Here is a 24,432-nt window from a genome sequence, read left to right as displayed (position 1 = left end):
TCATGAGCTGTATTTTCTGATTCATTTCTAGACACTAGTGAGGATGTTAAGAGACGAGCAAACTGGAGTGACATTAGGTTAATCAATTGTGATCTTTAATTCCCTTATCTCATTTCTCCTCTGAAATGTCTCTCTACTTCTGGATTTTCTGAATACTTATCTCTGATTCCCATGAGAATTTCTCATCCTTGGTAAATTTTATTATCAGAGAATGGATAAGATTTAAAAGAACTATTATATTGATCTGAGCTAGGAAAAGCCTAACTTTACCTGGACTTCAGCGTATAACATTTTCTTTAAGGCTTATTCCAGGTATAATAATTGATCTATTAAAGTAATGAATCTGGATGCTTTGTCTGCTATTATAGGGTGGGAGGACAGTCTTGCTGAAAGAACCAGTTTCAATTACTCCTAGCTTTCTGTTTTTTTTTTTCTCTCCCTAACATCATCTTATCTCATCTTCTTTATACCCTCTTTTACTTTGCAGTGTCGAGGGTTTATTAATCATCGGACCTCAAGCTGTTCACAGGATAAGGTGGTCAGCCTTACACCCCGGTGTATCCTATGTCTTGTAGTGTTGAGTTCTCAAGGCTGGTTTGTCTGCTTTGCAGGATGAAACCCCTAGGATAAACTGGGGAAAAAACCCTATTATCCACGCCCAAGACCGGCTAACTTGGCTGTGGCTGAGGAAGATCCTTCAGCTCCTCACGTCACCGATTGGAATCGAACTTAGGACGCTCCTTCCCCAGGCATATGGTTGCAAAGCGCACAGCCACTAGGTTAGCCACACAGGCTTCCCTAACATCAGATTTTTTTTAAATGAAACTCGTTTATGTATGCTAGATTTATTTCATGAAAATTATTGTTCTACAATCATTCTTTTTCAATTTAACTAAATTAAATTATGTTAATAGACTAAAAATAATGTCATATTGATCCATTACAAAAGCATTTCAAGTAAATCTTCTGTTATAAGTACTCATTAATTCTCTGTTAGTGGACTAAGCAATGTAGGTTAAAGTTATTATATTGATCTCTGTACTGAAATCTTAGTTAAAATCTTTTTTCTTAATCATCCATCCATTCTTCCTTCAACAAGAGATAATTTAACTGAAGAAACAAAATAGTCTTACCCTCTAGTAGAGAATATTCAAGTAGAATATTACTTTTATGTTATGTAAATAAGTTTTTACATAACAAGGCACACATTCATTTCTTTTCTTCCAGTCTGATTACAGGAATTATCTGCAGTTACTTTTCTTTTGTCAGTTTAAAACAATGAAACCTGTAATAGGTACTTCAAAAGTAGCAGTATATTGATTGCTTTCAATAGACTGTATCCATGGCCTTCAGAGGTAAACTTCTGTATCCTTCCTTAATTAATTTTGTGGAAAGTGCCAGTTCATATTATTTTTTAACTTCAAACTTTCTAATTCTTATTTTTCTCTCTCTTTCTCTCTCTCTCTCTCTGTCCAACTGTTAATTTGTAACATTTTCCTGTTGCCAATCAACATATACTGTGTGATACTATAAGGATCATGTTGGTCACTGCAGGTTCAAATTCTGCTGTGGGCATGGATGTTTGTGACTGATTTTTGATGGGAAATGAACTTTATCACCTGGTGTGAGATCACTATCTCACTTATTTGGCAGCCTGAAAAGATTCCATGTTTGGTCTTTAGAGCAAGGTTTTCAGATTGTTAAAAAAAAAAAAAAAAAAAAAAAAAGTCAACCTACAGTATGAATGTATACCAGATTTACAAAACCTTTCGTAGATGACAGCCACAAAATAAAATAAGTAAATAAAATTGTAAATATAGCTTGTCAGTGGCATCCTTATGATTCCAAAACCATTGGCAACTGCTTCAATGCCATAGTATCCCTACAGATTGGGACAGTTTCTACTTGCTGATATTGTTGCCAATGTATGGCTTTGTCTAGAGGTAAATAACCACTAAAATATGATTACAGTAGTACCCCTATCCGATACGTTCCAATACACCCCGTGGATACCTGAAACTATGGATAGTACCAAACCCTATATAATATATATATATACAGGGTGTTCGGGATAAATTTGACATATTTATAATTAATTATATTTTCCCGTAAGTTACATGTATTAACACACACTTCTCTTCATTTAAAAGTTTGGACCCTTCTTCATTCATATACAAGATGTCAGAAAGGATGGATAGCTGGAACCCACCTGAATCATGGAAGAGAATAACTTGTATCATGATGATTCGTGCCCGCCATCAAAATAAGGATATTACGACTGCTGCCCAATGCTCCCTGAATACAGTAAAAACAATCAGGCATGAACTAGAGACTTGCAATGGTGACTACGAGGATGTAGCAAGAAGAAAGATCCCTAGCAGACGATCTGATTGCGTTCGTACAGCAGAATTCCTCGCAAATCTGCAGGAACAGGTGTTGAAGAACCCTGGCATTGGAATTCGGGCTTTGTTCGTGGAGTTGCTAACTGTAGTCAAGCCCTGGATAACAAGGGTAGCCAATGGTAGGCCGTATGTATGGCAGCAGGATTCGGCCCCTTGCCACACCTCTGGGAAAAGTCAAAAATGGTTGTCTGCAAATTTCTACGACTTCACCAGTCCAAATGTTTGGCCTCCAAACTCCCCAGACCTTAACCCCATGGATTATTTTGTATGGGGCGCAGTTGAAAAAGACACCAATCGCACTTCCAGTAATACAAAAGCCCAGTTAATGGATAAAATTAAAACAGTTTTTGCGGCCCTTCCCAGGGAGACTGTAGCATCAGCTTGTTCGAGGTTCCGAAGCAGAATTGAAGCTGTGATCGATGCTAATGGTGGTTATTTTGAGTAAATCTTGTTGATAGTATTGTAATTAACTCTGCCTGTAATGTTTTTTTGTCAATTCATTAAATTTAATAGATACAAAGAAGATTTTCTTTTTCCTTACGAAACTGTCAAATTTATCCCGAACACCCTGTATATATATACTATGTTTTTCCTATACATACATACATACCTGTGATAAAGTTTAATTTATAAATTAGGCACTGTAAGAGATCAACAACAATAACTAATAATAAAATAGAATAATTATAACGACATACTGTAATAAAAATTATTTGAATGTGAAAATGGAAGTTGCTAAATTTCGGCATGTATTTTTAATTTATTATTTTATGAAGTCAAGAACTTTCATCTTTTTCACTTAAAAGGAAGACTTTATGGCTTCTCTTTGGTATATCCATATCCAAATTGCCAGCATCACTACTCTTGGGTCCATTATTAAGTAAAGTTACTTGAACGCAAGCATTGTGATAGTTGATCTGATAACCGAAAACTAATCAGAATGGCATGCAATTTAAAATTTATGAATTGTCTATTACTAAAAGAAAGAGCTCTACGACTTCATTTCAGCAATGTAAAATTACATGGGCAAAATGGATATTAGATCCACTATTATTTCAAAGCTGAATGTTTGTAGAAACTATGAAAGTTTTTTTAAGTTGACCTGAGAGTTTAAGAGAATACATTCCTTGGTATCCCTGGCCTTAGCTACTTAAGTCAAGTAGTGCAAGCTAAGGGTAAACATTCCTTCAGAATACATAGTGATATATTAGGTGATATATTATCAAGTCCCACAGCCTTATTAACATCAAGTTTGCTCAATTCCCCATATACCTCTTGTTCACTTAGTCAGTCTCACCTCCCCATCATCAACTGCTCTCAAACTCTCCATGATATCACATTCACAAGAATGAAAGACCTTTATGAAATGCTCATTAAGTATCTTCGCTATATCTTCTGCAGCAGTTGTCCTTATATCATCATACTGTATAACATATTATATAACAGAAGAATTAAATATATTTAATTGAATTTAATTTAAATTTGTCTGATTTTGCTTGACTAAATTGGACTCTACTAGAGGACATAATTAAAAATAAATAATAAGTTATTTTATTAGTTACATTTTAAAATATGCGAAATGATCTTTTGTAACTGGTTTATAGAAGTTATGTTAATTTTAAATTGTAGGTGAATTTCATTGCCTGAAAGACCACTACCATGTTGCTCTTTTTCAGTAATAGATTTGAAGTGGCTTATTGGAAGCTTGAAAAAGTTTCATTTTTGGCCTTTAGAGCAGGTTCTTCAGATTATGTGTAATCTTTATTCTATACATGGTATCATTGTATAGTCAACTGTCACTGTAACAAACACCATAGGAAGTCCCATAGGTACAATGTCATGCCACAAGAAATATGCTATAACAAACTATTCACTGTAACGCTCACATTGACACTTCGTGTTTAGAAACAGTTTTTCCAGAAGTTATATTTCCCCTAGGTATTGTGTGGATGTAAGAAGAATACTGATTGGACGGAATGTAATGCATTTGAATAAGCATTCTGTTTTTAGAACTGGTTACATTACATTCCTGATATATAAAACTGGACTTGGGATTAGATAATCTTTTAAGAAGATATTTACCCACTGTTATGTTTTGAGCACAATTAAATAAGCAGCATTAAATTAAATGAAAGAATATATGAACATTCTTTCTTTACATAATAACAGTGCGAAAGTACAGGTCTGGCTTTGTGAATATTCTTTTTGCCATGTCTTCTTCTTCAAACCTTTGGTTCTGTCCACTGCTGGACGAAGGTCTTCCCCATGATTTTCCAGACCACTCAGTTTTCTGCCTCTTCCATCCATCTCACTCCTGCAATTTGTTCCAGTTCATCCCTCCACCGTCTCAGTCTTCCTCTTTGTCTTGCTCCATCCATTGGTCTCCACTCTGTTGTTTTTCTAGTCCACAAGTACATCTAATGTTTGCCATGTAGACAAATAATAATGAGATGTTATATTGTATTTGTGATTCTCATATTTACTGCCTTTATGTTGTGGGACGTGTAACATGATTAATACATGTTTTAAATTGTAGTTGTATTTCTGTAAATTTATCAGATATGCAATATTTCACATAAAACAAGTTATGTTTTATTTGTAATTAATTGTTTATTTATTAAGCTAATAATTCATCTGTTTTTCTAAAAACAGTTCTAGAGTTTATATTATTATCATCATCAAATTCCTGCCATGTATCCTCAAGGGGTGTACAGGATATGATAGTACTACATGAAAAAAATTGCATCATTACTAACTTCCTATCTACAATTTTCCTCCAAATCAGTCTGTTACTTGTCAAGACTCCAACATTATCAGATCTTATATTTCTATCATCTAAGGCACTTTGTACTGTATCAATCCACCTATATCTTGGTCTTCCTCTGAGTCGTTTTGTTGCCAACCTCGCAGAGAACACTTGTTTTGCTAATCTTTCTTCGCCCATTCTGTTTAAATGACCATATCACCTGAGATTAGCTCTGCTAACACATTCCTGGCTGCTGACAATGTCAAGTTCTTTCATAATATCGTTGTTTTTAATATGATATTGCCATTGATGCCATCTGTTCACTCCTATAATCTTTCTCAGGACTCTCATATCTGCAGTCTCTAGTCTTTGGTCATGTGTTTTACTTCTGACCCAGCTCTCAGATCCATAAGTTAAAACTGGTTTGGACACTGTCTTGTATACAGCTAATTTAGTGTTCCGACTAATTTCTCTCTTATTCCATATGAATTTATTCAATTGGCTTCCCACCATACCAGCTTTGCTGATTCTATGTTTAATTTACCATCTTCAGTAAAAATCGTGCCTAAGTAGCTGAAATGTTTTACTTCTTCCACAGGTTCTCCATTCACAACACAGTTCACATTTTCAATGATTCTGCCTATTTTCATTGTCTTTGTCTTTTTATTGCTTACCTTCATACCATATCTATTACAACAGCTATTCAGTTTAGTCTGAGAATCTTGCAGACTTGTAGCGGATTTATTTAGAAGTATAATATCATCCGCATAAAGCAAAGAGTTGACATTAACATCTCTAATTTTGATATCCTGTTTAATTCCACTTTCCTTCATAATGTGATCCATATAGATAATGAACAACAGAGGGGATAATGTACATCCTTGTCTCACACCAGATTTAACAAACCATCTTCCTGTACTTCCTTCAATTCTAACTGCTGACTTACAACTCAAATAAAGACTAAGTATTGCTTGATATAATGCTCCATTGACACCATATAATTGTAGCGTATTGAATAGCTTCTCTCTTGGCACCTTGTCATATGCCTTTTCCAAATCGTCAAAACTTAAATACATATCTCTGTTATATTCCCATGCTTTCTCGACTATTTGTCGTAAAGTGAAGATCTGATCCTGACAGCCTCTATTTGGCCTGAATCCAGCTTGTTCTTCACCCAGCTTTTCTTCCACAATTCTTCTCAACTGTTTCTCAAGTATACTTGCATAGATCTTGCCAGGAACACTCAGTAGGGAAATACCTCTGTAATTCTCACATTCAGTTTTATTTCCCTTTTTATATATGAATACTATGAGAGCTCTACTCCAATCATCGGGAATTCGTCCCTCTGTCCAGGCTTTCTGAACTATGCAGTGCAGCCACTGTAAGACTCTTATACCACCATACTTCAGCATTTCTGGTCGAATATCATCTACTCCTACTGCCTTTCCACATTTCAAGCCTTTGATGGCTTTTTCTACTTCAAGTATGGATATGTGTTCCTGACTGCATGTCTGGTCATTGTTTTTTACCACTGTGCTGTAATCACTGCTTGTGTCATTTAGCAGTTTTTCAAAGTAATTACTCCATACTTCAAGGATATCTTTTTCTCCCATTTTCATGTCACCTTTATCATCTCTAACCCCTTTTACAGCACTCTTTCCTCCATTTCTAAGCTTCTTCAACAACCTCCAGAATATTTTGCCACCTTCTTGATATTTATTTTCTATATTCTTGCCAAAGTCCTCCCATGACTTTTGTTTAGCTAGTTTTACACAGTGTTTAGCATTCTTGCATTTGTCTCTGTATTCTCTAAGAGCACAAGCTGACTTATTTGACGGGAACTTTTGATATGCTTTCTTCTTTTCCTTCGCTGCCTCTTTAACTTTCTGTGTCCACCAAGTTCTAATTTTTTTATCCTTGCAGACAACTTCACCACATGCCTCTCTGGCAGAATCAATCAGGGTTTTCTTCAAGGCTTGCTACTGAATCTCCAAGGTTTGGTTCCTGTTCTCAAGCTCTTTCATTTTTTCTTCAATAATCTTTGTGTATTTTAGTCTATAGTTCACATCTGAGAGCTACTCAACTTTAATTCGCTTTAAAACTTTCTTACATGTTATTCTTTTCAATATGAAATTCAATTTTATCCTGCTCAAGACTAAATAGTGATCACTTCCAATTTCAAATCCTCTGTACACTCTGGTGTCCTGCATCAGGGAGAAAACATCGCTATCAACAATGACATAGTCAATGAGACTTTTCTTATTCCTTGCCTCTTCTCTACATGTGAATTTGTGCACATTTTTATGTTGGAACATGGTGCTAGTAATAACCAGCCCATGTCCTCAGCAGAAATCCAAAAGATATTTGCCATTATTATTAGCTTTGCTCTTTTCTCCAAATTTTCCTAAAATATTTTTATATGTCTCACAATCATTTCCTACTCTGCTATTTAGTTCCCCAACAAGGACCAACTTTTCCTTTTTCATTGCGTCAGTTGCTTTCTCTAAAGCCTCAAAAAATTCCTCCACTTCTACCTTAGTAGAACCTTCTGTGGAACCATAGGCCCAAATAAGTCTCATTGTTCAGTTCCCCATTCTCATATTTGCCCACATAACTATACTTGAGACTGACTGCCTGCCATTCAAGAAAATTAGCCTCGTATTTTGTGTTGAATACTATGGCTACTCCTTCTTTTCCTTGATTGCCATTGCCTGAATATAACATTTTGTATTTATTGCTGAGAAAGATCATACCAGATTTTGTCTTTTTTGTTTCAGTCGCCCCTATTATGTCAATCTGGTACTTATCTAATTCCTCAGCTAGCTCCATTTCTTTGCCATTCAGGCTTCTTATGTTGATAGTACCGATCTTTAATTCTGGTGATGTTGAGTTGGGGTTTGTTTTCAGATTTGTTCCAGTAGCTGACTTTTCGCTGTTTGTTCTGGTTCCCTGACAAAACAACGGGTCCTTGTTTAACCGGGCAACGCTCCAGCCGGCATGAAATTTTGTCATGTCGTACCATCATTTTTTATTTTGGTTTAACCAATAAGAATACAATTTGGTCGGCTAAATCCCAAATTGCCAGCCCATCCTCGTTCATTCAGTATCCAAGTAGATACCCAACAGGGTGCACCACGAGAAGGTGAGGATTGGACATTAGGTCAGAAGCCCTGGTCGGTTCTCCGCATTCCTTTAATGGCTATGTGGAGGTCTCCTCTCTGTTATACAGCTTTGAGCTTTAAGCACCTCTATTATTATTATTATTATTATTATTATTATTATTATTCAGGCCTCCATGGAGTCAAAAGACTCATCGTGGGAGGTCCTTCCTAAGAAACACAAAGTCTATCAAGACTCATTGAGGGGAGGTCCCCCCCCCCCTCGAGTAACACAAAGTCTATCATACCACTCCTTTAATTCATTGACCGTTCTCACTCTAACCACTCCATCAGGCAATGCATTCCATGGTTCAACCACCCTCCATGCAAAGAAACCACTCCTCACCCTCTTGCAAACAGTTTCCTTTCTTAACTTTCAGCGATGGCCTCTTGTCATCACTCCTTCCCACTGTTTAACCAAGTGAAAGAACTCCTCAGTCAACCCTGTAACCACCTCTCAACAGTTTAAAAGTCTCAATCATATCACCTCTCCTTCTTCTATCCACGAAACTCTGCAGTCCACGTTCCCTCAGCCGAACCTCATAACTAACATGGTACAGTCCTGAAACCATCTTTGTACCCTTTCCACAGTTAATTTATCCCCTTCAAATCCTGGGGACCAAATCTGAATACAATAATCTAAGTGTGGTCTGATCAGAGACTTATACAACAGAATGATAACCCTTTTATCTCTGCAGGTCATTGTCCTCATTATTGCAGCAATCCTCAGTGTTACCTTCACCACCTTTGCAATATGTCCTCTAAATTTCTGGTTTCTATCAATCATTAATCCCAGATCTCTTGTCTCCCCTACTTCCTCCAGTATAACTCCTCCTATGGAGTATGCAGCCTCTCATCGATGTTTCCCAAACCTCAAGACCTTACAGTTTGCTGCATTAAACCGACACCCCCATTCATTTTCCCATCTATCTAGCTTATTCAAATCCTATTGCAGGGCTACCACATCTGCACTATTACTGATAATCCTTCCCAGCTTTGCATCATCTGCAAACAGTTGAATATCCCCTTGCAATCCACTGACAATGTCATTGATATAAAGGTTAAACAATATAGGTCCCAGTACTGAGCCCTGTGGGACCCCACTTGTACCCCTCTGCCTCCTTGAAACTGTCCCACCATACACAACTCTCTGATATCTATCGGACAGCAAATCCTGAATCCAGTTGACCAATCTGACATCCAGATCCATGTGCTGCAACTTAAATATCAGCTTTGCCATTTACATGACAATGTAAATCTGATGACTTATGAAACGTGTAGGGTTATAAGTGCTTATTTTTATCGAACTCTTTGTTTACCTTAAAATGTGGTCTCAGTACTGAAAGCTTCCCACAAAACTGCTAAGTCACACGAACTTGGGATATAAAAATATCAAATAGTTAAATGAATTTCAGAGCATTCTACATAAATATCCCTCATATTTTGTAGATTTATTGTCTGAGCATCAGCCATTTATCAAATTCAAATCTGTTTTTATATAAGACCATTATATAATTATATATAAGTAAATGGGATATTATACATTCAAGATTGGTGCACTAAATATTCATCACAAGATTTATAATTGGTGCATTTGACATGATATAAAAATGTGTGATGCCACAGAACATAACAACAACGAGCAGTGTTCCAACGTGCATAGAATAATGAATTAACATTTTTATTCTGGTTACTTATTTGTATGTACCAATTGTGAAGTTATAATGACATCTAATAAAGACAAGTTTCGTCTGCTTTCATTAAAACTCTTAACTGCAATGACCTAGAATACAACATGTGTGATGCCACAGAACATGATAGCAACAACGAGCAGTGTTCCACCGTGCATACAATAATGAATTAGCATTTTTATTCTGGTTACTTATTTGTATGTACCAAGTGTGAAGTTATAATAACATCTAATGTGTGTAATTAATGGTTTTCAGTCTTTTGTTGTGTATAACTTATTTTTTTTTTTTTACTAGCACCCATGACAATGTAAATCTGATGACTTACGAAACGTTTCGGTTATAAATGCTTATTTTTATTGAACTCTTTGTTTACCTTAAAATGTGGTCTCAAAACTGAAAGCTTCCCACAAAACTGCTAAGTCACACAAATTTATATCCTAAGTTTGCTAAATGAATTTCAGAGCATTCTACATACATATCCCTCACAAACTTTCAAGAGAAGAGAAACTGTTAGGAAGAATAAAGAAAGATAGAATGAAAGAGGAGAAAAGAGAAACTACGTAAATTTTGCAAAACCTGAAATCCTTCCTGTTTGATCTGTTTTGGCTCAAAATTTCCTTATCAAACCACATGTCACTTTCATTTGCTGCCTCTGTTGCTCCTGAAACTATTCATCTCTCTCTCTCTCTCTCTAAAGCTCTATTTTCTGTGTTCAAAATACCCTAACAGTGAAGTTGTTCTTTTTGGGGATTTCTGTGTATACAACTCAAATTGATACTGTGTGCTCATTTCTTGTAGCTCATTTCTCATTTCCAGTATACTATAGTTGGTATTTGGACTCTGAAGGTGAGGTATTAGTCAGAAGTTGCTACTTCTAGAGCTGGTGAAGCCTCAGAAGTAGCAACTTCACTAGCCAGGTCTGGTAAAGGCTACTATCAGTCCCTGAAACAGATATTGTTCCTGATATAGAGCAGATGCCTGTGCAGTTGCAAATTACCTTGCTGACAGTCGCAGCAGTTTATCTTCAGGTACTTCCCAAGGGAAATGTTTATTTAATGGCAGCATAGTAGTGTGACATATCACATTGTTGTCTTAGGGTTCTGTGACATTTTAGCTTGCGAGGCCTTGCTAAAGGCCCCCTCTGCCACCCCTGATGGCAATGCTGTTGTTGATCTGGATCAGATTACCCTGCTTATCTTGCAACTGCCCTTCATATCTAGGGCATGATCCACTATCCAATATATCCTTTTCAACTATAACCACCAGGATTCAATTTACCTCAACACCTCTGGAGTTAGTTAAACATATTTATTACACTTATTATATCTGTGGGAAATTACACAGCCCCCCCCCCCCCCCCCTTTTGCACCTGTGGTGCTGTTCAGGCTGAACTACACACTCCTTCCCTGAAGGCCTCAGGAACTAGCATTTATCCCAGATAGTGCATTGACTGGTTAACGGAGCTGTCAGTCTGTATATGATTTTAGTGTATAGCTTAATAAAATCTTGTATTTCCCCTTATACACTAACTAATAAATAACTCAAATTAGTCTCCCTTCTCCAGTTTCAACAATCAACCAGGCAGGGATGCTGAGGTATTTGCCATGAGCAATGACCTATCACAGATTATTGATCTCCCTACCAGAATACCTGACAATCTGCCAACACACTTGTTTTCTTCTTAACAAGCTTCCCTTCTAAATAGACTATGCATGTCAGTTCTGCTCTTGGTAATTTGAACTTCAGCCTCATAAAAGTCCTTTGCTATGGAACACCCTTCACCAAAGTTTTTCAGTCTTTTGTCCTTTTGCACTACAAGGATGCCAAAAGAGATAATTTGTGTAACTTCTACTCCTCCTTCCCATTGTCAGACTACTGCTTCAGTTTGCATTGATCCAAATACCTGCTCAGACCAAATAACAGAAATCATCCCATTCTCACAGGGTTGAAGGCCTTCATTCCTCATTCCACTCCAAATCTCCTGCCACTCTCCAATCCTTCGTTCTCGAAATAATGTGCCAATGCAGTACAAGAAAAAAAAACTTGACATACCAAGAGTGGCTCAAGATCAAAACTCCAGCTGGTCACACCACCTATTGCAGCTTGCAACAGATGTAAAAGAACCATCAACAAATCCAAATTGCAATTTGTAAGGACCAAATGGTGCAAACTCACTTCCTATCCAAATGACATTCATGCCTTCTGGTCTAGGGCTAGTGGGTGCAGCTTTTGTCCACCCATGTTTCCACTGCTCTCACATTAAGATGATACCATAGTCATATCACCCAAAGACTATTCTGACTTACTGGTATCACTCTTCGCTTCAAATTTCTGCATTGATGACCAGGACAAAGTGCCTCCCACCTTATCAAGAACTGCTCACTCCATATCACCCATAGTTCAGAAAGAAATCTGAAGAGTCTTTAATAGCCTGAACACAGACATGGCTTTGATCCTGATGGTAACCTGTCTGTTATGTTAAAAACTCCTGCTCAGAGCTAACACCTATTTTGTATTGCCTCTTCAAGCTAACTATTCACCTGGCATCTATCTTACAACATGGAACCAGGCTCACATCCACCCCATTCCAAAGAAAGGGGATAAAAGTCAGCTAATAAATACCATCCAATTGCTCTCACTATGGTAAAGGTCATCAGCAGTTAACTTCCACACCATCTGGAGATCTACCAACTAATTGGTGATCAGTAATATGGATCCTTCCACTCTCAATTCACAGCCAATCTGTGAATCGAGATTAGCAGAATCACCACCCACTTCTAGATTCAAATTATGAAAAAATTTGGAGAAATTCACATAGTTGCCCTTGACATCTCAGAAGCATTTCATTGGCTATGGCACAGGAGCTGACCTAGCAGTTTGCCATTCTATGGTTTCTGCAGTGCACATTGTCTTCCACCCTCTGTAACTAGATAACCAACTTTCTCACTGCTTGCTCACTACGAGTCATGGTGGATGATTTTCTCTCCTCAGATTTCCCCACTAATGCTGGAGTACCTCAGGATTCTGTACTGTCACTCACTCTTTTCTCTTATATATAAATGACTGGCTCTCACAGACTTTAAATCTTATCTATAGCTTTGCAGATGACAGTACACTGCATTCCTCCTTCTCACTTGACAAACCTTTTGGTGCCCATAGAGCCCTCAAGATCCGCCATGACAATGTCCTGAAAACTTCTGGCTGTATCTCTTTGAGGCGTGGACAGCCTTGTAGACGTCATTACCACCAACACTCACTCCTGTCTGATTTCTCACAAGAAAGAACTCGCATCCCTTCCCCCTAACCTTCAATAATAACCTGATATTATTGAAGAATGACCAGATTTCCCATTTTTGACTGATCTGTGATCAACCATAGATTGAGACGGTCAGTGTATGGTTGGCATAATGACAACATCCCTTAATGCTATGATATGCTTCTTGCCTCTTAAAGCATATTAAAGAGGAAACTCAATATCTTCTTATACCTGTTGATATATCAAAAATGGTTCCACTAAATGAGAATCCACAATTTAAAAAAATAATAGTAATGGAATATTTATACGTGTGGATAGGCTTATGTGTTCGTCAGACATTTTTGTAATAGATTTCACGGTTTGATATGAACACAGATGGATAAGAAAATAACTGTAGTAATGGATACAACAGAATATGAAAGCAAAATGCATATACTGCTCCAAGACCGGTCTACATATCAAATCATAAATCGAGATCCCACCAACTCACAAAAGAATAAGGTGTGCAAGTTATTGAACAAAGTCACTTCCTGGCCAAAAGAAATTGTCAAAAAACTCAAGCCCTTACACGTTAAAACACCCAGAATATATGGTGCTCCTAAATACACCTTTGATACACAAGATACACCTTTGCATCCTATTGTAGATAGTATAAACAGTCCTACATATAAACTAGCTAAACATTTAGCCAAATTACTAACCACTTACACAAACAATTCTTCCTCTTTTGTTAAAAATTCTACCCACCTAAAAAGTATTTTAGAAAACCACACCTTAAATAATTCAGACCTAACGGTGAGGTTTGATATCACCTCATTATTCACTAATGTACCACTGACTGAAACACTTAACTTACTAAATTCACAATTTCCCCCAGATATATTTCAGCTATTTAAATTCACAGTACAGGCAGGTTATTTTACTTGGAAAGGGAAAATATACACACAATTAGATGGGACTGCTATGGGTTCGCCCCTTTCTCCCCCCTTAGCCAACTTCTACATAGAACATCTGAAAAATTAGCTATCAACTCAGCCACTCTCAAACCTAGTCTCTGGCTACGCTATGTTGATGATGTGTTGCTATTTGGCCACATGGCCCAGACACATTGAATACATTTTTAGTGCATCTAAATAGCCAGCACCCTAAAATCCACTTTACAATGGAACTAGAAGCCAATGACTGCCTACCCTTCCTGGACACACTGATCACATGTCTTCCAGAAGGTTCCTTATCATTTTCGGTTTATAGAAAACCCACACATACAGGGAGATACTTACACAAACAATCACACCATCACCCTTCTCAACAATATGGTATCTTAAAAACACTAACCCACAGAGCTAGAGCAATCTGTTCCAATGACATTGTTCTCACGTTGGTTAAGAAGGTGTGTCATAGGTGAGAAAGTTCAGCAACTGCTGAACTTTCTCACCTACGACACACCTTCTTAACCAACGGTTATAATCCCCATAAGATAGATAACTTACTAAATGCTACCCAGAAATCCCCTCTATCTACCACAGAAGACTACAACAAAACTATCACCATCCCATACGTTAAAGGCACATCTGAAAAGATATCTACGGTGCTTAACAAACACCAACTATGCACAGTATTTAAACCTTATGTAAAATTAGCAACTCTCATCCGTTCACCTAAGGACAAATGCACTCCTTTATCACATCCAGGAGTCTATAAAGTGCCCTGTTCTTGCCATCAAGCCTACTACGGACAGACAGGAAGAAGTGGACATCTGCCTCAGTGAACACAAAAAATATATCCGACACTTTCGCTATGGCATGTCGAGTCTGGCAGACCATGCTTTGGATACCCCTGCACACAGGATCAATTGGAAAGAAACAAAAGTAATGCACAGAAGCTTCTACAAGTCAAAGAGGTTGTTCCTGGAATCAACAGAAGCCTTAAAACATACTCCAAACTTTAACAAGTATGGCTGTATAAATCAACCAAAGATTTGGGAGACAGTCATCTTAAGACCAAATTAATATTTATTACTTTTATTTTATTTTATTTTTTCAAACTTTCTAAGACTATCATTTGGACTACTATTTTTTTAAATTTTTTATTTTTATTTTTTAACCTAGATGGCACCATATTAGGACTTTAGTCTTGTGTTGCACGCTGCAGTTACTTTTACTAGCTCCACCGTTACACCGGATTGTGGTTGTTTTGCATTTGTAACAAACTTTGTGTTTGTTGTGTGCTCTGAAGATGCTGGATATAATACCAGCGAAATATTAGCTTTTAAGTAATAGATAGTTAGTTATTTTCTTATCCATCTGTGTTTATATCAATCTGTGAAATCTATTACAAAAAGTAATGGAATGTGCACTGCTGAAATCAAGGACATATTGCCAGATCTATTAATAGATGGGATGGTTATTTCCATTCTCCTGTAAGAAAATAAAACAATATACCTAGGGCCGTAGAGGGAGTCCAGTTTGATGACATCTTGGATATTTTTTCTGAGAAAGAGGACATGGTCACTGTCATCTGTCATTCTTCAAAAAAGAAAAGTATCCAAGTCCAATGAAAACAACACCTCAAAACATTGGAAGCCAGGTGACACTACCAAAAATAATAGAAACATTTTCTCATCTTCATTGGAAGATGTAGAAATGGGCTCCAACGAAGTTGCCATCAGTGCCCTAAGCCTCATTCACATTTCTACAATGGAATTTTCATGGTTTCTGTCAAAACAACACATCAAGCCTTTCTTGCAGAAATATAAGCTAATGTGCCTTTGCCTGCAGGAAACATACATGAATCCCAGTGATGATCTGGTCATCATTCGTAAGGACAGGACAGGGAATAGACCTGCCCATGGAGAAGTCACTATCCTTGTGGGCAACCATATCACCTTTCAGCAAGTTCTGCTTGCTGAAAGGTGATATGATAAGCGATCTCAGTCAGATCGCTTATAATGGTATGTTGCATCTACTTAAGAGGATGGTCTGAAATGTTCTTCGCCTAACGATTAAAAATCGAATTTATAATTTCAAAATTATTTTTATTTTTCAACAACAAAAAATCTCTCTTAAGACTAATACATTTATTCCAGCGATGCTCTAGCATCGTTATCCCACCCCTGTAGTGGTTTTCAGTAAGACCTGCAAAATATCTCTACAGTTGCAATCACATCTTGATTCGAAATAAAACGCTGACCGGCGAGGAAGAGTTTTAGTTTTGGGAAGAGATAGAAGTCAGAGGGAACCAAATTTGAGGAATAGGGTGGATGTTCCAACAATTAGTACAGATCCATTAATTTTCCCATTGCCAAAACACCTTTTTGGGCAGGTGCATTGTCCTGATGAAAGATGACTTTTTTCCTTCTGTAAAGCGGATCTTTTCTCATGAATTTTTTCATCTAGTCTGGTTAAAATTCGAATTAATATTCCCTGGTTATTATTTTACCCTTTTCAAGATAATTAATAAACAAAATGCCTTTAGCATCCCCCAAACACCGATGCCATGACTTTTCCTGCTGATGGAACCGACTTTTTCTTCTTTGGTGCTGAACAACTAGCTTCTGTTCACTGTTTTGACTGCTGTTTGGATTCTGGTGGGTAATGATGAATCCAAGTCTCATCCATAGTAATAAATTGACGCACAAAGTCAGTTTCATTCTTGTTAAAATGCACCAAGCACTGTTCAGAGATTTTCATGCGAATGCGTTTTTGATCTGCTATGAGCAAGTGCTGCACCCATCTTATGCAAAGCTTTTTCATATGCAATTCTTCATGCAAAATATATCCTACATGTTCTTTTGAATTGCCTGTAGTCTCAGCAATTTCACGTACTTGGACTCGCCAGTCATCCAGTACCATATCGTGCACTTGATCAATGATTTCTGGTGTTGTTACACTTTTTGGATGTCCTTCACATGGATCATCTTCAAGGCTGGTATGGCCATGTTTAAACTCTGCAGCCCATTTCTTAATTGTCAAAAACGAAGGAGACGAGTGCCCATAAACTTTTATGAACTTCAAATGAATTTACTTCAGTGTTAGACCTTCTTTTATAAAGAATTTTATAACCGCGCGATATTCAATTTTATCCATTTCAAGGGATACACATTTTGAAGACAACACTTTTGCTTCTGACAGCTGTATAAAAAAAAAAACTACACGATAGAATGACTTGCAATTTCACATGGATGCTTATGATAGATGTACCAACGTAGAAAAAAAAATCGTGCCAATAGTGTTGCCATCTATGGTCAAGGCTGAGAACTTTTCAGCCCACCCTCGTACCTCCTGATGAAGATATTTCTCAGGATGACTTTGCTGTTATATTATACAGTTGCCATCCCCTTCACTTTTAATAGAGGATTTGAATGAACACACTAACTACTTTGTGGGGTAGTGCTAGAACTAACATCAGAGAAGGAGTTGTAGAGCATATTGTAAACAGTAATCACTCCTTCAACACAGGAAGCAACACCTTCTTCCATATACCTACTCGAACACTTACTGCAGTTGATTTAACTGTCTGCTCACCCTCCCTCTTTCCATTGTTTAAGTGGGAAACTGATAACTTATTTGGTGATTATTTCCCTGTGATATTCACTTTATTTTTTTTTTCATGGGAAACCATGCACTACCTCAAGGATTATCATGATGAAAAATTCAGCAGGCTCACTCTTTTTTCCTTATAGAATTTGATTCTGTAATGGTCAGCTCATCTCCTAACAGTGATGCAATGAATCATGTGATGATGTATTTCACAAGCTACCACAACTGCAGTTCCTAAAACACTTAGTCGGCTTCCATATTTCCTAAGCCATGGCGGAATGACAATTGCACAATAGCCAAGGAAGCTCAAAACAAAGCTTGGAATATCTTCTACAGAGATCCCAATAAACCTCATTGCTTTTGAATATCCTTGAGCCTGATCTGAACACGATGCATTCATTTTCATTCTGACAGTTATCAAGATACATATGTTATCAGAGTGAAAACGAATCCTGGATTCAATTCACATCTTCTATAATAGCAATCAACAGCAAAGAAGTCTAGGATAAAATCTTAAATGAAGGCAAGTATACCACACATCTACTTTCAGTCCTTGAACATAATGGAAATATAACTGCTTCATCTCGATCCAGAACTCGCACTAAGACAAACTTCAATCCCAGTTGCCTTAGAAACCAAGTTCTTGGGATTCATATATCTGACATAAAATATAGTTTCCTCCCTGACATGGACTAGATGCAAGATAAATGCTGTAAATTGATGAACATTATTTGCAACCTATCTTCCACCTCTTAGGGATGCTGAAAAGTGTTCTTTGCTCTGTTAGTAACATGCACTGAATAGATCAAAATTCAGTTATGGGTCCCAAGTGTATGCTTCTGCCAGAGTGCATTTCAGTGGTTGAGCCCTATCCACTTCAAGCCATAAGAATCGCAACTGAGCATTTTGACATCACTGATCCCTAGTCTCTGCATGAAGGCAAATGAACCACCCATTGTCACTTCAACAACTGCCTCTGTTATATACTATCATAATGAAATCCCTGCCAGACTATCCCACATGGTCAACTATCTTTTCCCAAGGCTATTGGGTGCAGCTTTTGTCCACCCATGTTTCCTCTGCTCTCACATTGAGATGGTACCATGTTAAAGTGCCAGTCATTCTTTACACTTATACTGAATTGGGTCTATGCATGTTTAATGCTGCATTATAACTTAAAAATTTTATTTCAATTTCAATTTTTTTATTTATTTATTTTTTATTTTTTATTTTTTCATATGTTCAAATTTTTTGCTTTAATTTTAAGATTTGAAGCCGATCTACGCTGGTTTGTTCCTCTGGGTCTTCAGTCATGGATGCATCAAGTAGGTTGCGAGAATGTGGTAGAATTAGACTGGTGGGAAGAGAATTGTGTTCCTGAACATAGTGATGTATCATTTGTTTTTACACCTGCTCAGCACTGGTCAAAGCGTGTTATTGCAGATGATAACAAGGTATGTTCTTTTCTAAATCATAAAAAGATATTTTATTAAAGTCATAAAAATCTGTGCAACTGTTTATCATTAATATTTAAACTTTGAATATAAATAGTATACAGTATTATGATTTCAAAAGAGTATAAGAGGAAGGGTTTCATATTTATCCTTTTTAATTCCTTTAACTTTTATTGTACTGTTGACTGCTAGTTCATCATCAAAGTGACCATTCTCAACTTGCAGTATCAGTCTAGATATTGATTGGATATTGTGTTAAATATCCACTCATTGGATGATTTAGGGTCTTTTCTGCATTGTACAGGTAAAATAAATTGAGTTATTGAGTTTATTAAATAATTCATATGCATGTGATTGTGAGCTTCTCCTTTTTTTTTTTTTTTTTTCCTGTCTGAATTCCAGATAGTCTAATGGAAAATTGGTGGCAGTTACCAAAGTGATTAATCTAAAATTGCACTGAGCATTTTTTAAAAAATTTTTAACTTTAATTCCTACTACCTTTTTTATTTTTACTGTCTTTAACCTGATTCTTCTTCATTGTAAGACTAAGTAGCCAAATATTGCATTTCAGAAAAATATGTCCTCAAGGCTACATTTTTTTTTAGTATTTTAGCCAACTGTGATTTACTTGTCATTAAGATCATTTCATTTTAGTTTCAGTTTTATCTTTAAAAATCAGTTGCTAATTATTTTGTAATATTTTTACTTGAAAAGTATCAAGTCTGGATCTCAATGCTTTGTTTTTGTAATGAGAAACTTTTTTTTACTGACGTTTTTAGTAAAAACTTGTTATAGGGTATTTTTACCAAGAAGTATGGATAACTACAGCCAACTTTTACTTTCTATTCTCATTGTGTGTTTGTACTTGAGCACATCCACCCACCCACACACACACACACACGTGCATGCATTCTTCTTCTTTTGCTGCTGTGGAATGAAATCAGTTAATCAGTTCCTCCCTCATTCCTCGGCCATCTCTTCAGAAGGATTTGAGAAAATGCCATCACCATCCCCTACATCCATTGCACATCAGAAAAAAATAGGCACGTTATTAAAAAATTACAACCTCTACATAGCTTTTAAGTCCCACTGGAAACTTGCTACTCTTATCCATTATACCAAAGATCAGTTCCCTTCTCTCTCACTGTCTGAAGTATATCAAGCACCCTGTCCCTGCTAGTTGGCTTACTTTGGACAAACAAGTAGATCAGCACTATCTGTTTAAACGAACACAAATCTTACATCTGCAATCACAGCTATGGTCACTCTGGCCTTGAAGACCATATAATGGACACAGCTCACAGGGGATCTTCTGGTAGAAAGCCACCATGCTCCATCCTAATAAATTTAAAAAGGAAAAACTGTTTTTAGAATTTGCAGTGGCACTCAGAAATATAGTACAAAAAGAAACATGCTTAAAAATATACAATATTTTAGCAGTGCCCACATTATTATATGGCAGTGAAATTTGGGCAATAAACAAACAAGATAAACAAAGAATAAAAACAAGTGAAATGAGATCTATGAGAAGAACTGCAAAATTGTCAGCAAAGGTTGGTCGATTGGTAGAGCCTCTGCTACTAATGGCTCACGCAAAAAGTTAAGCAAGTTTGAGAGCGGTTAGTAGTTGGAAGGAGATCAATCATTCGATGCTGTTGACACACTCTCCCTCGATGAGTCTTTGGACTCCCTGGAGGTGTCACATAATAATAATAATAATAAATACACATTATTAGACCAAAAAAGGAATGAAGACATTTTTAAAGAACTAAAAACAAAATCAATAGAAGAAAAACTAAACAATTATAAACAAAAATGGATAGAACATGTAAACTGAATGGCCAACACCTGATATCCAAAACAAATACTAAAATATTGGAAAGAGAAGGCAGGGTAGACCTCAAAAAAGGATATTGGATGAATAATGAGACCGGAACAGACCAATATGGTCTATATCCATAATTAGTGTTATGATGATAATAATAATAAATAAATTCTGATATGGGTTTTGTCTCTTGACATCTGGAGTTTAGTTACCTAAGGTCATATTTTACATATAAAGGGGAATGGATCTTTATCCTCAAACTTTGCAGTTGATGTTGGAATTCGTCAAGGCTCCATTCTTTTATCCACTGTTATTCTGTCTATATATCAACAAATTTCTCCATTTAACTGCAAATCTAATCCATTGGTTTGCTGATGGCTGTAGAATGTACTCCTCTTTCTTGTCTGACAGTTCTTTCGCTACACAAATTGCCAAAATCTCCAGAACATCAATATTATTATTATCTGACCTCCATGGAGTCAAAGGACTCATCATGGACATGTATACAACTCTAAAGTAGTGAACAAATTAATCTGAACAAGCCAAATGTTTGTCAATTTTTTGATTTTAGTTTCGGTTTACCATTTTCAGTTTTGGTTTTAGTTCACTATTTTGGTTCAGTGTGCTGTGTGTTTTAACTGTCTCGGCAATGTTTATCAATAGTGTTGTGCATATTTAATAGTGTGAACAAGTTGACATTCGTAGTGTTTCATTCATTTTGTGTAGCTATAAAATGGATACATCTCCAAGAAAGTGTTCAGAAATATGTACTCTTTCTCAGCACACATCCTTGACTCAAATGAGTATGGTGTTGCTTTTGATACTGTTAATGCAATTTTAAAGAGGATTAGGGAGACAGGTACCCTTTCTCCTGACAGAAAAGGAAAATTTGGGCAAAAAAGGAAGACTACACTTACTCAAGATCATTTACTAGTTAGGAAAAGCAAAATGAATCCAATATTGTCTGCTGTAGACATAAATATAGACTTGGCATATATTGAAATTAATGTTTCTGACATGACAGTCTGTTAGAAATTGTTCGAAGCAGGAAGGGCAGACCAAAAAAAAAAAAAAAGGAAACAACTGTTGACGAAGTCTATACAGAAAAAGAGGCTCCAGTGGACAAAAATGTACAAAGATTGGACTGTTGAAGAAGTGAAAGAAGGTCATATTTTCAGATGAGAGCAATTTCTTTGTCTAAGGAGAGAAAGTGCCTTGAGTTTGCAAATCAGTGACTGAAAAGACTTATCCTGACTACTTTCAACAAGCTCCTAAGCACCAAGCCTCTTCTGGGGTTGTTTTACACATGATGGTTCAGGATCACTTGTGCCTGTTGACAGTATGATGAAAAGTGACCAATACATACAAATATTGGAGAAAAGAGTGGTCTCCCACAGATCCAGAAAGACAAAAAATAATCTTCCAACAGGATCTCGCTCCATGCCACCCTTCAAAAAAAAAGTGAAAGGTAATATTCATGACTGTATCCATATGTGTTCACGGGGCCGGTTTGCCTGCTTGCGGGATGAAAACCCCCAGATAAACTGGGGGAGGGGGGAACCCTGCTCCACACCCAAGACCAGCTAACTTGGCTATGGCTGAGGAAGATCCTTAAGCTCATCACGTTGTCGACGGGAATCGAATCCAGGGCACTCCTTCCCAAGCATATGGTTGTGAAGCGCATAGCCACTAGGCAAGCTGCGCGGACTTATATATACATTGCAAAATTGTGTATAGAAGTATTTTTATACAGGGTGTCCCAAAATGCACGCAAGAAGTAATTTTGATAGAAAACACAGGTTTTTAATTAAAAATTGTAATTTCTTATTGATTCATAAAGTATACAGTATAGGCCATGGACTAGCATATCGGGTAAATAGCCTCCACGGCTTTGCTGGCACATACGCACTCTTTTGTCAAAATTTTCTATGACCGTTTTGCATAAATGTGGCTGGATTTCATTGATACAGCACTCAATTTTCCTCCTTCAAGGCGTGGGTGGTCGTGGGCTTGTTGGCATAAACCTTAGACTTCAAAAAACCCAAAAGAAAAAAGTCCAACGCCATTAAGTCACATGATCTGGGTGGGCAATTCTGATCACCAAAACGGGAAATTACACGACCAGGAAATGACTCATGCAGTAATTGAATTGTTTCTCAGGCTGTATGGCATGTGGCACCGTCTTGTTGAAACCACGTCGTCCACATCCACATCTTGCAATTTAGGCACAAAAAACTGGATTATCATGTCGCAATAGTGAGCACCATTAACTGTTATTGCCTTACCAGCTGTATTTTTTGAAAAAGAATGGACAGATGATGCCTCCAGCCCAAAATCTGCACCAAACAGTGACACGTTGTGGATGCATTTGTTTCTCAACAATCACTCGTGGATTTTCTGAACCCCAAATGTGACAATTTTGTCGATTAACGAAGCCATCAGGATGAAAATGAGCCTCATCACTGAAGATGATTTTGTTTGAAAAATAAGCATCCACTGTTCCATAATCCATTCAATGAACTCTCTTCGCTGTGTGTGGTCATTTTTAATAACCCTGAACTGTCAGCTGTCACACGGTCTTTTTTTTCTCATTGGCAACACTTTACCGCACAAATGGCGCTAAATTTAAATATCTTGCATGAATTTTGGGACACCCTGTACAAAAATACCTTATATACCGATTTTACTGATAAGCAAAACTCACTAAAAATACTTCTGGGTTAATAGAGAAATTTTCATATTTTTTATTTGGAAATAATATTTTTTGTATATTACTGAATATTGTCACCTCAAAGGGTGTTTGTAAAAGAACAAAGGAATATAAGTGTAAGATAAATTGTCTAAAGAGACCTCTTAGTCGCCAATAATTCTAGATGGATTAAGGTATTAACTAATGACCTGGAGCAACTGCAACCTCGAAGGTCAACATTGCAAGGGGGTTTCCCACCTTAATGCAACGACCGAAAAAAAGGTGGCAGGTTGAGAACAACGTAATACCCAGGGGATTAATACATAGCAGAACCCAAGGTCATCGGAGAGATATAAGAGGGTGTTTGCTAGGGTGACAAGGGGGCTTTTTAGTGGTTCCTTGGTCAGCGATAAGTTACAAGGTAACGTGAAGTTACGGGCTCAAGAAGGCGACGAGGTCAGTGAGGGTCGAGCAGTTACCGGGATAAGATGTACATTATGACGACAGAGTTTTGCTAATCATCATAGAAGATGATTCGCAATTGCCAACAGGACTTGCGTTCCAGCCATTAGATGACAGAAGTGTGAAACAACTAATTTAAGTTGTTCCTAGAAGAAAGTAGATACCGGAGTTCAATGCCGCCAAGTTCCCGATGCTCGAAAAAAGTAAGAGG

General features: G+C 37.0%; 1 protein-coding gene across 3 annotated transcripts in view; it reads left to right on the top strand.

The window, feature by feature from the left end:
• LOC150108837 (N-acyl-phosphatidylethanolamine-hydrolyzing phospholipase D-like) overlaps positions 1-24,432 on the top strand; it is a 127,318-nt gene that overhangs the window by 57,956 nt on the left and 44,930 nt on the right. For all 3 annotated transcript variants that reach the window (XM_090410262.1, XM_090410253.1, XM_090410272.1), the window contains exon 4: positions 19,059-19,245. In XM_090410262.1, coding sequence (XP_090266388.1) covers positions 19,059-19,245 — 187 coding nt within the window. The remainder of the gene's footprint in view (positions 1-19,058; positions 19,246-24,432) is intronic.

The sequence above is a fragment of the Typopeltis vanoorti genome, chromosome 2 (genome assembly GCF_054136105.1).
Source record: "Typopeltis vanoorti isolate ZY-2024b chromosome 2, IOZ_Tvanoo_1.0, whole genome shotgun sequence".
Classification (NCBI taxonomy): Eukaryota; Metazoa; Arthropoda; class Arachnida; order Uropygi; family Thelyphonidae; genus Typopeltis; species Typopeltis vanoorti.
The sequence above is the reverse complement of the archived record's forward strand: the minus strand, read 5'-3'. Positions and strand labels throughout refer to the sequence as shown.